Here is a 15,137-nt window from a genome sequence, read left to right as displayed (position 1 = left end):
TTAAATCTATATTAAAAGTTCGACAACGGAAGAAAAATGTCAGCTTCAATACAAACATCCTGATGAACAGCCCCAAACACCAGAAGATATATTTAAAGTCAATGTATTTTATACACTTTTGGATACTGCATGGACTTCGTTAAACGAACGTTTTGAACAACTTAAAACTCACTTTGATAATTTTAGTTTTTTGAATAGATAGACTTTTCCAAATTAATAACGAAGGATTGAGAAAAAACTGTGACGACTTAGAAATTCGTTTGAAAGATGGTAACAATAAAGATATAAATGCCATGGAACTCTTTGACGAGATACAATCTTATACAGATATTTTTTTAAAAGATACTTCAAAATTGAAAATCCTCTCGATATTCTTAAATATATTGTGTTGAATAATTATCTTTTCCGAATTTTGCATTTGGTTTAAGAATATTATTAACTACACCCTATTAGTATAGCAAGCGGTGAGTGTTCGTTTTCGAAACTTAAATTAATTAAGATTTATTCAAGAACAAGTATTATTAATTGATTTAAGGAATTCACAACGTACAATAGAATATAAATTAAATTAAACTTTAATATATATTTCCAATATTTCGGCAACATCACGTTGCCATTTTCAAAGGAACTTATAATAAAGACACGTGCACGCAGGCACTACATACAGTAAATGAGGCCAAAGCAGGAAGCTATCGTTTCTCCTAAAAGTCCTGATGGTGCCCCCTAGCGAACTATGTAGATATTCTTGGCCGTTGGGCTGAAGGCCACCTGATGTATGTCTCCTAAATTTGGGGCAGTCTCATGCAACCAAATTTGTTGAGGTTTGGCATGTTTTTTTGGCATGTTAGGGCTGAGGCTGATTCCATGAAAAGTCTTTAAAATTTGAACTTGCTACGGTGTATTATTGTGGCTTTCTTCCACCATATTCTGTGGCATGTATCCAGAGCATGGTCTGCAAGATCAGAGTGGCTATACTGGTGAAAACAGATGTAGTCCTTGTGTTCTGAAATTCTGATATTTGCTGTCCTGCCTGTTTGGCCAAAGTAGGACAGCTTTTTTCACCAGTATAGCCACTCAGGTCTTGCATACCATTCTCTGGATACATGCCACAGAATACGGAAGAAGAAAGCCACAATAATATACCATAGCAAGTTCAAATTTGAAAGACTTTTCATGGAATCAGCCTCAGCCCTAAGAAACATGCCAAACCTCAACAAATTTGGTTGCATGAGATTGCTCCAAATTTGGGAGACATACATCAGGAGACCTTCAGCCCAATCACCAAGAATACCTACATAGCCCACTAAGGGGTATCATCAGGACTTTTAGGAGAAACGATAGCTTCCTGCTTCGTCCTCATTTACTGTATGTAGTGCCTGCGTGCACATGTCTTTATTGTAAGTTCCTTTGAAAATGGCAACATGACGTTGCTGAAATATTGGAAATATATATTAAAGTTTAATTTATATTCTGTACGTTGTGAATTCCTTAAGTCAATTAATAATTATTTATAATTAGCGTATAAGCCTTTCTACGAGAATTACGATTATCCACGGAGATTCCATTGCACGCAAGGCCCCAATACGGTAAAATGAAGCTGAAGTTATAAAGACAACTGAATCGTCTGACCTTCCTAAAACACTGCCGGGATAATCAGGTAATCCCAAATTATGTGAAATTCAAGCACTGGTTCTTTTCACAAAAGGCTCTCTGAATTTATAACCGCACCAGCTACACTCTGCTACATGAACAACTTGCCGCCACGCGAGTTCTAGCTGACGCAAACAAAGCTATTCAGGCGCTTGAAGAAGAGCTTTCCAATACATTAAATCACAAGCTTTGGTCTATTTTATATGACGTCTCGTGCACTGTGGCAGATAAAGAATTTGAAAAAATATGGGTTCAACATATCAAGAAATTTGAGAAATTAAAAAAGAGCTCGACCTTCGAACCAAAACTATAGTCAACCTTTCTTCAGTTACGTTGAAGCCTGCAGCATTCATCATGCTTTCACATGGCCACAACTTCGCCATTGCTCTCAGGAAAATACTGGCCAAGGATATAATGATCCAGATTGAATGCGGGATCCGCCACCTTCCATACCACATCGCCAACAATATTAGACTGGATGTAGCTTGTGTTCTCACCAAAGCAAAACCACCAAAAAACAACATATCCAATAGTGAATATAAAGCTCTGCAAGAATTGAAGAAAAACAAAGAAATAGTAATTGCCAGAGTGGATAAGGGAAACGCCACCTAGTACTCAACCAAACGGACTACAGAGATAAGCTTAATGCTCTATTATTAGATCGGGCTACTTACCTTCCTATTAAATACAATCCCACCAACTCACATATTAGAAAACTCCATAGACTCCTTAAGGTCACTTCTTGGCCTGTGGAAGTTGCTGACAAATTAAAACCATTTAACTCTATACCCCTAGCGCCGGCCCTGGCCTTACCCTTAGATTTTTTACTCTATGCAGATAATGTAACATGATCTCATTTATATAATCCTGCTATAAATTTTCAAGAGACTTAGTCATTAAATAATTGCTATCACAAATTTGTTATGAGAAAATAGGTGGAAAAAATCAAATGCGGTCAACCTCAATAGCATAGTTAGAGAACAGATTACAAATTTTAGCTAGAACAACACAATTTTTGGTGATGATGATGATGATGGCAAATTAAATATGGAAATAGAAAATATAATAGGTCTGGTATGGTGGAAGGCAAGATAAATGTATACTGAACAAGAGAGAAGTATAGAGGACAGTGCTTAACGCTGATATTCTGGAACATGTAAGCAGAAATAATCTAAGATGACATGGCCACTCAGAAAAAATTGGGAGATATTAAAGATTAGCAAAACAAGTGTTTAGGGAAAAATAGCAGGAAAAACACCTAGAGGAAGTTCAGTGCTTAAGAAGATCAAAATGTAATAGCTGATCAAATCAGAGATCTGACAAATAATAGACCAGTTTGAAAAAAGTTACTGATAGGAAATGTTAATTGCTGCAAAATATTAATTGAATTATAATTAATTGATAATGATGATGAAATAATAAACTGATAAACTCCTTCAGGGATATATAACAAAAAATGCAGATGAGAAAGAACTGTTAAAATCTGCCCCAAGAAACTAATAAATATACCAACATTAAAACTAAATTATGATCACTTGTCTAATATCATGCTGGGCTGCCTTTGGCAGGGATAAGAGACCAGTACTATACTACCTGTCAGACCATTAATTCCACTAGTCTAGTGATGTCAGTGTGGATCTGTTAACTATAATGTCTTCAAGGTAATCCCATAGTATCTAAATGGAGGAGCATGCATTTCAAGTAAAGTTAAGATTCGGTGCATTTGCAAGAAATTCAAGATGGTATGTCTTTCAGGTGTTGTTTCAATTAATTCTTTACAGTGTGGGTCAGTGATATGTGTATATCATCATGGAAGACTACACCTGGGAACAAAATTGCAATATGGCAGAGTGCACATGGTCTTTATAAAATGTCAGTAGACTAAAAGTTGTCAATGTTGGTCAATATGCAATATGGAATCATACAACACTTCTGCCAGCTTGGACAGCACTAAGCATTACACTGAGTCTACTGACTTATGTGTGCACTATACGCTTATCCATCAACTTGAATTATGCAGAAAGTGTGACTTATCTGAGCAGCAAATCTTCTAATACACCTCTAGTGTCCAATCAGTATGATGTTGATACCATAGCACCCACCCCACTTCTGATGATGACCTTTAGTGAAAGAGGATGTGTAGTAAGTCTTCAGTTCAGGAACTCCATATGTGCAAGAGTGTGGTGATAGTACATTTTTGTACTATCCACATGTATTATTTTGGTCCATCAACAGTTAATATGAGGTATGCACTCTTTGATCACCATGAACATCCAACCTTTCATGATACTTCACCCTTCCATCCACAAAGGTATGCCATTCTGGGTATACTTTAACCACTGTGGGCCATGAATAGCTAAGGCATACCATATCCAAGATGGAGGCATCCAATACTCAAGTTTCAAATCATGCTGCCATTTTTGAGCTGCACGACAACTATTACTTTCTTCCATGAATATAACTCAAACACTCACATTTGCAGAAACACATAGTTACATCACAACAGTATACCTTGCACACTGCAGTAGATGTTCGCATATCATGTTCTGCTTCAAATGAAAGAGTTCATAATTCAACGTTATGTCATGGTATCTATGATACCATTAGTGTGCCAAATCATGTGTCACAAACCATGCTTTGGAAATCCATCACACAGGTCAAATGGAAAATAAACTATTACAAATCTGAAAGGCTATTTTTGAGTTGTTTGTAGCTACGATGCACTCATCTAATCTCAATAAGTAACACTGATTACTCCTAAAATATAGGAGTAATTCTGAAACCAGCTCATCAGGCAACAAACTAACTTCATCTCTAGTCCTAAAGAATCCTAAAGGCTGCTTACTGGGACTATAATGCTTTGGATTTCCACTACAATTTTAAATTGTTTCCAATGTGGCTGCAGCACTTCATTTCCTGACAAGTGCTTTTTATGCTCCCAGAATTCTAGTGTGAATTCAGGCAAAACATCAGCATATGTAATAAATTTGTCATCTCAAATTCCTGATATGTAATCTTCAAGGGAGGGGGAGGGGGGGAATACTATGATAATACTATATGGAGAGTGCACATTATTACTAACTTCCTATTGACAATGTTTCTCTAATTATTTGTCATGTCTACAGTACTGTGAGATCTTATATTTCAATATGTTAAAGTTAAACATCAATTCACTTAGATCTCTGTCTTCCTCTGGGTATTCTTCCTGCCATCAAAAGTATGCTTTGAAACATTTACTCATCCATTCTGTTTAAATGACCATACTGCCTTAGATTACCTCTGCTCACACATTCCTGAATACAAACAATGTAAAATTCCAACTGTCACTGATCCTATCTCTGTTCTCCCTAATTTTTCTCAGAAGTCACATATCTGTGGTCTTTAATCTTTGACATAACACTGTCTTGTATACTGCTAGTTTAGTGTTTGTCCCTAATTTTCAAAATAATGAAGAGATATTTGAAAGAGTCCAGGAACAGTTGACCAAGGTGGATTTCAAAATAATGAAGAGATATTTGAAAGAGTCCAGGAACAGTTGACCAAGGTGGATTTCTGGTCTCTAGAACATTGGGTATGAAGAAAGAATGAGGAAATGCAATTTGAAGTAGAGAGACTTGTAGATAGGAGGAGGAGATATGATTAACACACATAGGTTGCTAAGGGGCTATTACCAGACTAATGTGGATGAGGTGTTACAGAGAATGGGAGTAAATAGGGGGAGAGCAAGAAGCCATTACTGAAAGTTCTAAAAAGGAGAGTGACAAGGGGATGAAAGCAGGTTTTGGATATTTTGTTTGAAAATTGTGCTGTTACCATTTTTCTTTTGCTATTTTTGTTCCAGAGTTGTTTTCTGAAGGATCTATTCAAATGACCTTCTTCAATGCTTAAAGTATGGTAAAATCCCCCAATGTTATTTCTCCTATGGGTTTAGATAAAATCTCCTAAACCCATAGGAGAAATACAATATATGGGAGTAAACTAAAGATGTTATGACTCTACAAGCAATATTGATTATATTTTTAGTGAAGATGTTATGCTGATACCAGCAGTAAAATATGCAGCAAGTAATAAAAGTATTTCTTGAAATGCAAAAAAAAATTTAAGGTAAATTTTTTTTCATAACTAGACATTCTTTTTGCAATACTTTATTTCAACATATAACTTGTTATGCTTGCCAGCTTTGCACTATGGGCTCATTTCATACAGAGTGTTATAGACATACCATTATCAACTGATCACTGCAACTGTAGCCACAGGATGGTGCAGAGACATCCTGGTTGAAATTTAATGTATGAAGAATAACTAATTTAAGGATAAATGCCTATTCTTATAGGCATTTATTCTGAAATCAGCTCAAATCAAATGAGAATCAGTAACTATAAGGCTTACAAATTTTTGATATCACATTCACTATGGAAATAAAATCTGTAAAAAGAATTAGAAACATAAAACCTAAAATCTGAAAAACACTATGACAAAATGATTTTTACGAGTGTTAATTATCAGCATTTTTAAGAAACATGTCTTCAGAAAATTGAGTTTCATGATTATCTCTTTTACAAAAAAGAGATATGATTATCTCTTTTACAAAAAAGAGATATGATTATCTCTTTTACAAAAAAGAGATATGATTATCTCTTTTACAAAAAAGAGATAATCATGTACTTTTACATGATTATCCTTGTACTTTTACAAGTATATCTAATGCAAAGAATACAGTTTAAACTCAAACTAAGTCATTTAAACTATGAAAATATGGAAGAATGAGAAGTATTGCAATATTGAGTTTCATCTGATAGCATGTGAATCTACTAAAGTAATCTTCACAATTGCATGTGAAGATTACTTTAGTAGATTCTTTAATGTGTTGCAATAAGAAATTCTCCTAAGTAAGGCAACATAGTTGCAATCCACTTCATGTAATTAGTAGAGACATCAGGATAGGTCTGATTTATCATTCCACTTATGGGCAACATTGCTGAAATGTTCAATTTTTCTGATTTCTAATATAAGAATGGACTTTTTCAAACAAAAAATTAAAAACAAATCATTGTGAAAAGAAAAAACAGGAAACTATCAATATTTTAAAACAACCCAAAATACAGTATAAAAATACAGCAGAAATGACATGAATCTGATGACCAATATACAAACTAAACAAAATCATCAAAAATCCATTATTTTGGAATAGCTTGTTCCATAAAATGAGCATTATGAAGTTTATTGTATATCAGATTTCTGTTTCAACTGTTTTCTTAGAATCAGAAAGGTCATTTACACTGATTTCTTTTAACATTATTTAGGATTACTCCAGCAAAGTGGATCAGGATTACTTCAGCATCTGAAGTGCTGCTCGTACAGTGTTATAAATTATGACAGAATGCAATGCTAACTAATTCTGCAAGGTCCATAGGGGAAGAATTAAGTCTACTAATAAGTATAATACAAATATTTCATTAATCTTTAATGTCATGTTTGAAACTTCATGTATAGAAATATTGATTTGCACATACCTGAAGTATGGTTATGATGGGACTGATCTCCCATTTCTCCCATTCCTTGGGACACTGCAGATGAACCCATATGTGTTGGAGTGGGATGTGAGATCTGTGTAGCTTGCTGGTGATAAGGAGGAGTTCCAGAATAAGATTGCGGATGATTTTGACTGGCAATATGTTGAGGTCCCATCATCATATTTGAGTGAGGAGATGGTTGAGATGAACTCATGTAACCCATTGCAGAATTAGAAGGAGAGGGGGGTGGAGCCATACCATGACCTTGTGAATAAGGCTGACCAGGAGACATTTGTGGCTGACCTTGTGGAGATGGTCCAGCCCCAACTGAAGGATGTGGTGATGTAGAAGGTTGAGGGTGAGTCTGAGGATTTATGACAGAGCCTGAAGGTGTCTGACCACTGTGTACTTGCTGAGGTGGTGGTGGTGGCCCCATGCTTGGACTTGGGGTTCCAGAACCAGGAGGTGGAGGTCCCATGCCAGGACTATGACCACCACCAGGAGGAGTAGGAATTCCAGGGCTTGGAACAGCTTTACTTCGATTTGCCATTGCCATTAGCTGTGCATAGCGAGGATCTTCCTGCATACCTTTTTCTTCCATGGTATTAATGGCCTAGAAAAATTTTAAATTAGAATTTCTATAGAAACTTCATCAAAATTAATTCAGAAATAATTAACATTTCAATAAAAATATCAAACATAGTATGATAAATAATATAAAAGGCATAAAGCAGCTAAGAGAATAATACAAGTTCATATAACAGGATGCAAAATTTTTCTTAAATATAATTTTTAATTTAGCCTTGATTTTATTTTGTGATCCTTATTTTTTAAAAAAAATCTAAAGTGTAAATGCCCCTTTATTATCCCATTATGTCTTTGAATTGGATTATTGTCGTAACAAGGCATTGTCTAAAGTTCAAGTCGTTGCTACTGAAGAGAGCATTTGTCCTGATGAACAAAAGTACTGCTGCAGTGATGATGATAATTTATCTGAGGATTAGTTAACATTAGAAATATCTTGATTAAAAGAAATCATTAGAAAATTGACCAGGAAATTGGAAAAGGTGGAAAAACGTTTGACTAAACTTACAGGATAAGAAGGATCAGAACAAGAACAGGCAGGAAAGTATTGTACTTGGTAATCAAAATATTAATAACAACAAGGTAAGTCACTTAAAATCTAAGAAAAAAGAGGTGATATGGTATGGTGACTCAATTTTAAAATTTGTGCTTGCCAAGGGAGTCACCACTTCTAGTTTCCCAAGAGCAAAAATTAAAAATATGACACATACTTGAAAACCAAATGAGCTGGTAGGTAATAATAATTTAAGTAGTGACAAATATAGTATGAGAGAAGATATGAAAGGTCTGTTGGAAAAAGGAAGAGTAAAAATTGAAGGATTACTACCCAGATATGACAGTACTGAGTTAAGAAGGAGGGCGATGATAGCAAATGATTTCACGTGCAGGCTGTGTAGAAGATATGGATGCAAGTTTTTAGATGTGTGGGATGTGTTTGGTGGCAGAAAAGGCTTGTATAAGAAGGATGGCCTACACTTGAATTCATTTAGCATCAGAAGCCTGGAGAAAGTACTTCTTGGTATGAGACCTAATGCAGAGAGTCAGGGAAACTAGATCATCAAGGGAGGAATGGGAAAAATGTGTGTGAAAGTTCAGCTATGGTATGCAAACATGATAAAAGATATGAATTTCTTCGAACATGGTTATGTATGTGGCAAAGGAGTGGAAAAATATGCTTCTTTGGATTTGGACATTTTAAGTATGTCTGGGGAAGGAAAAGAGAAAGTTCTAGAACAAGACCAAATAGATTGCATATCTAATTATAAGAATAGGCTGTGGTAATTTATTATGCCTATACACAAATGCCAGGAGCATTAGAAACAAAGGGGTTGAGTTCGTTGCTTTATTGAATATAAGGTGGCCTAAGATTGTTGGCATTAGTGAAACCTGGCTATCAGAATCAGATATGGCAAGTGGAATCAAGTGTAATGGGTATACTATTTTTAGGAAGGACAGAAGAGATAGGAGAGGAGCAGGAGTGCTATTAATGACATCAGATGACTTAAGTCCAGTTAGGGTGGAAACACAAGAAAACAATAATGGTAGGAATGTCCCATGTAGTGGTAAGTTTGAGTCTATCTGGTGTGAAGTGGAGGTTAATAGAATGAAATATATGGTGGGATATTGCTACAGACCTGGCAGCTCAGTTGCAGGGGACGAAGAAATGCAATGTCAATTTAGCCTTATGGGTACCAAACAAATGACCATTATGGGTGACTTTAATCTTCCAAACATTGATTGGATAAAAGAGAAATTTCATTATAAGAAAGAACAGGAATTTATTGAATTGCTGCAAGAACAACTTTCTCAAGAAGCATGCGAAAGAAGGAACTCGAGGTCAAAGAGTGTGGGATTTGTATATAGCATCATAAAGGGTCTCTGTTAAGAATATGGCTATTTTACCAACAATTGGTGACAGTGATCATGCTGTACTTACTTGGGAAGTATCTAATTGTATTGATGCTTCGATTAAAACTGGTTACATGCTGAACTACGAAGCTGGAAATTATGATCAATTTAGGAGAATACTATATTTGGTCCATTTGTGTCAGTTACTGAATGGGAAAAATGTCAGTAATGCATGGGAATATTTGAAAAAGTGTTTAAATGAGATGGTATCTGAATGTATCCCTAGTGTTCAAAGAATAAATAAGTTGGGAGTGAAATGGATGTGCAACCTTATTAAGCAAGAGATCCACAAGAAAATGATGTGAAAAGAATATCGTGAGAGGGATTATGAATTATATAAAGCTCAGGCCAGAAAAGTAACGCATATTGTGAGAAAAGTTAAATCAAAGTATGAAAAGAATTTTGTCATGCAAGCTAAAGGAAATCCAAAAAAATGTAATCGTTATGCTGCAAGCAAAAGAAAGAATAAATGTGGAAGAATAACTTTATTGAATGCAGATGGTACTCAAGTGTTGGAAGCTAATGAGATTGTTCAGTTAATGAGTGCTCACCTTGCTAAGATATATCAACTAGGTGCATGTAACATGGTGCACAGTGAAATGTTATACTTATTCTATAGGTCCTCCATTCACAATGCAGCTGATATTTTCAATGCAACTGCCTATTTTCATTATCTTTGTCTTGTTAATGCTGACCTTCATACCATATCTATCACAACAGTTATTCAATTTAGTCAGGGAATCTTGCAGACTTGTAGCAGATTTATTTAGAAGTATAACTTCATCCACATAAAGCAAGGAGCTGACATTAACATCTCCAATTTTGATATCAGGTTTAATACCACTTTCCTTCATAATGTGATCCATATAGATAATGAATAACAGAGGTGATAATGTACATCTTTGTCTGACACCAGATTTAAAATTAAACCATCTCCCTGTACTTCCTTCAATTCTAACTGCTGAATTACAACTCAAATAAAGACTTAAGTATTATTTGATATAATGATCCACTGACACCATACGACTGTAAAGTTTTGAACAGCTTCTCTTCTTGGTACCTTGTCATATGCTTTTTCCAGATCTTTGCTATATTCCCATGACTTTTCAACTATTTGTCGTAAAGTGAATATCTGATCGTGACAGCCTCTATTTGGCCTGAATCCAGCTTGTTCCTCACCAAGCTTCTCTTCCACAATCCTTCTCAACTGTTTCTCAAGTATACTGGCATAAATCATATCAGGACCACTCAGTAGAGAAATACCTCTGTAATTCTCACAATCAGTTTTATTTCCCTTTTTTATATATGGGTACTATGAGAGCTCTACTACAATCATCATGAATTCATCGTTCTGTCCAGGCCTTCTGAGCTATGCAGTGCAGCCACTGCAAGACTTTTATATAACACCATACTTCAGCATTTCTGGTCGAATATCATCTACTCCTGCTGCCTTTCCATATTTTAAGCCTTTGATGGCTTTTTTCTACTTCAAGCATGGATATGAATTCCTGATTGCATGCTGGTCAGTGTTTTTTATCACTATGGTGTCATCACTGCTAGTATCATTTAGCAATTTTTCAAAGTAATTACTCCATACTTCAAGGATATCTTTTTCTCCAGTTTTCATATCACCTTTATCATCTCTAATTCCTTTTACAGCACTCTTTTCTCCATTTCTGAGCTTCTTCAACAACCTCCAGAATATCTTGCCACCTTCTTGATATTTATTTTCTATGTTCTTACCAAAGTCTTCCCATGACTTTTGTTTAGCTAGTTTTACAAAGTGTTTTGCTCTCTCACATTTGTCTCTGTGTTCTCTAAGAGCACAAGCTGACTTATTTGCCAGGAACTTTTGATATGCTTTCTTCTTTTCCTTCACTGCGTCTTTAACTTCCTGTGTTCACCAGGGAGTTCTGATTTTTCTATCCTTGTAGACAACCTCACCACATGCCTCTTTGACAGAATCAATCAATGTTTTCTTCAGAGCTTGCCACTGAATCTCCAAGGTTTGATTCCTGTTCTCAAACTCTTTCATTTTTTCTTCAATAATGTTTGTATACAGTTTACATCTGAGAGCCACTCAACTTTTATTTGTTTTAAAACTTTCTTACATATTCTTCTTTTCAATATGAAATTCAATTTTATCCTGCTTAAGACTAAGTGGTGATCACTTCCAATTTCAAATCCTCTGTACATTCTAGTGTCCTGCACCAGAGAGAAAACATCGCTATCAACAATAATACAATCAATGAGACTTTTCTTATTCCTTGCCTCTTCTCTCCATGTGAATTTGTGCACATTTTTATGTTAGAACATGGTGTTAGTAATAACCAGTCCATGTGCTGAGCAGAAATTCAACAAGTATTTGTCATTATTATTAGCTTTGCTCTTTTCTCCAAATTTTCCCAAAATATTTTTGTATGGCTGATAATCATTTCCTACTCTGCTATTTAGATCCCCAACAAGGACCAACGTTTCATTTTTCTTTGTGTCAGTTGCTTTTTCTAAAGCCTCAAAAAATTCCTCCACTTCTACCTTAGGAGAACCTTCTGTGGGACCATTGGCACAAATAAGTCATTGTCCAGTTCCCCATTCTGATATTTGTCCACATCACTCTACTTGAAATTGCCTGCCATTCAAGAAGATTAGCCTCGTATTTTGTGTTGAATGCTATGGCTACTCTTTCTTTTCCTTGATTGTCATTGCCTGAATATAACATTTTGTATTTCTTGCTCAGAAAGAGCTCACCAGTTTTGGTCTTTTTTGTTTCAGTCACTCCTATTATGTCGATCTGGTACTTATCGAATTCCTCAGCTAGCTCCATTTCTTTGCCATTCAGGCTTCTTATGTTGATCGTACTGATCTTCAATTCTGGTGATATTGAGTTGGGGTGTGTTTTAGGATTTCTTCCAGTAGCTGACTTTTTGCTGTTCACCCTGGTTCCCTGGTGCAAACAATGGAGGCCTTGTTTAACCGAGTGACCCCAGCCGGCATGAAATTCTATCATGTTGTACCATCATGTAATATTGTGGTTTAAGCCAATAAGAATACAATTTGGTCGGCTAAATCCCAAATTGCCAGCCCATCATTCATTCAGTATCCAGGTAGATACCTAACAGGGTGCACCACAAGAAGGTGAGGATTGGACATTAGGTCAGAAGCCCTGGTCGGTTGCTATGTGGAGGTCTTCTCTCAGTTACACCGCTTTGACCCTTAACCACCCCTTTTGTTCTATTTTAGTATTAGTTACTGTTGTTAATCTCTTACTTGTGCCTAATTTATAAATTAAACTTTATCATAGGTACGTATGTATTGAAAAAAAATAGGATATATAGGATTTATTATCTGCGGGTCCAGGTATCTGTGGGGTGCCTTGGAAAATATCCCCCACAGATAAGGGGGGGGGGACTACTGTAACAATTTTTGTGTAATATAATTTATTAGTATGCTGGCAATAAATTTATGTACATATTTGGCTGTAGTCATGGCAATTTTTTTGAATAAAGGTAAAAATGCAGTTCATCCTTAGTGTAAATGGACACCAGCGTAAATGTGTATTATTACACAGGACTAACAAGAATTTCAATTCCCACTGAAAAAAAAAAAAGAAAAAAAGAAAAGATTTTGACCCTAGCATGGGCAAACCAGCTAATAATACTGGACAATACAAAAGCATGGGCAACATAGTTGAGTCCCAGCCCCCCATTCCAGACTACTAGGTCCTGTAATTTGTGCTAGCTTCTTTTTCCCTCTACTCTTTGAGTCCTGATTAGCCAGCCACTATTGCCGGCTTATGACAAGGGGAAAATAAACCATAGAAGCAAAAAAAGAATCATTAATTAATACTAAAATCAAATGATATTAAAGAGAGATGAGTTTCAAAGTAGCAGGTAACGTTTTGTTTTGGGGACGTCTGTGGATGAGAAACATACTGAAAGATTATTCCAGTATATATATATATATGTCGCCATGGAGACTGACTAAGTTTTTTTTATAGTTTTTATCTGAAATAGTTTCATATGCATTACAGTAAACTTCTTCAGGAAGGAATAAGCATGTTACATGCAACAAACAAGATAATAGTACCAATAATACAAAATATGTGAAATACCAATTACGTTGTACACGCAATTCTCACTATATTATGACTAGCAATGTGATGCATAGAATATCCAAGATTTGCAAGTTTTTGGTGAAGGACAATCAATCTTAATGTAGTTTCATATCCCTTTTATAATGATTAAGATTTCTTCAACACTTACTTTCAATGATTCTTTGAATGACCTAATGAAGAAACTATAATCATTCCAGCATAAATCAGGATTAGCAACATCTCAGATCCATAACTTGAAACTGCCTACAAAGCTGTCTCATATACTGCAAGTTTGGTGTTTTGGCTAATTTCTCTCTTATTCCATATAAATTTATTTAGCTGGCTACCCACCATGCCAGCTTTGTTTATTTTGTTATCTATTTTCAGATTTAACCTGCCCATTTTCACTAAAAACTGTGTCTAAATAACTAATATATTTTACTAGTTCTATAGGATCACCATTTAGAATGCAAAATGAAGTTTTCTATGATCCTGCCTATTTTCATAGTCTGGTCTTTTTATTGCTGATTTTCATGCCAAACAATACAAGGAGTACAACATCTATGGAAGTTTTTTCACTTGGATATGCTACTAATTATATATTGGGTTTTATCCTTTATCTAAGTGTTAGCAAACAAATTTTGTGCCTGAAGTACTTTCAGGACTGGGACAACTCGTGGTAAAGGTGGTATAAGTTCTCATCATTTGCCTTAGCATCTCCCATAATGCAAAGCACATCTCCTTGCGGACATGTATAATGCTGTGCATTAAGGGAAAGGCCACTACCCAGACCGGTTTCAACCTTTATTGAGGTCTCATAGTGGGAGCCAGACACAGAGGTGGTGATAATAAGGTGGAAGTAATGGAGAAGTCATATTTACCTATACAAGTTGCCAAAGGGTATCACACCCTATTATTAAAGTTCTCTGGATTAGAGATAAGTTTAAGGAAGTTTTTTCACTTGGCTATACCACTAGTTATATATTGGGTTTTATCCTTTATCTAAGTGTTAGCAAACAAAGTTTTCGCCTGAAGAACTTTCAGGACTGGGGCAACTCGTGGTAAAGGTGGTATAAGTTCTCATCACTTGCCTTAGTATCTCCCATAATGTAAAGCACATCTCCTTGCAGACATGTATAATGCTATGCATTAAGGGAAGGACAACTTGTATAGGTAAATATGACTTCTCCATCACTTCCACCTTAGTATCACCACGTCTGGGTCTGGCTCCCACTGATGAGACCTCAATAAAGGTCGAAACCGGTCTGGGTAGTGGCCCTTCCCTTAATGCATAGCATTATACATGTCTGCAAGTAGATATGCTTTGCATTATGGGAGATACTAAGGCAAGTGATGAGAACTTATACCACCTTTACCACGAGTTGCCC

General features: G+C 35.7%; 1 protein-coding gene across 6 annotated transcripts in view; it reads right to left on the bottom strand.

The window, feature by feature from the left end:
* The window catches only part of brm (ATP-dependent helicase brm), a 677,861-nt gene that overhangs the window by 644,018 nt on the left and 18,706 nt on the right, over nucleotides 1–15,137 (bottom strand). For all 6 annotated transcript variants that reach the window (XM_090410652.1, XM_090410651.1, XM_090410655.1 and 3 more), the window contains exon 3: nucleotides 7,164–7,776. In XM_090410652.1, the coding sequence (XP_090266778.1) occupies nucleotides 7,164–7,776 (613 nt within the window). The remainder of the gene's footprint in view (nucleotides 1–7,163; nucleotides 7,777–15,137) is intronic.

The sequence above is a fragment of the Typopeltis vanoorti genome, chromosome 20 (genome assembly GCF_054136105.1).
Source record: "Typopeltis vanoorti isolate ZY-2024b chromosome 20, IOZ_Tvanoo_1.0, whole genome shotgun sequence".
Taxonomy (NCBI): Eukaryota; Metazoa; Arthropoda; class Arachnida; order Uropygi; family Thelyphonidae; genus Typopeltis; species Typopeltis vanoorti.
The sequence above is the reverse complement of the archived record's forward strand: the minus strand, read 5'-3'. Positions and strand labels throughout refer to the sequence as shown.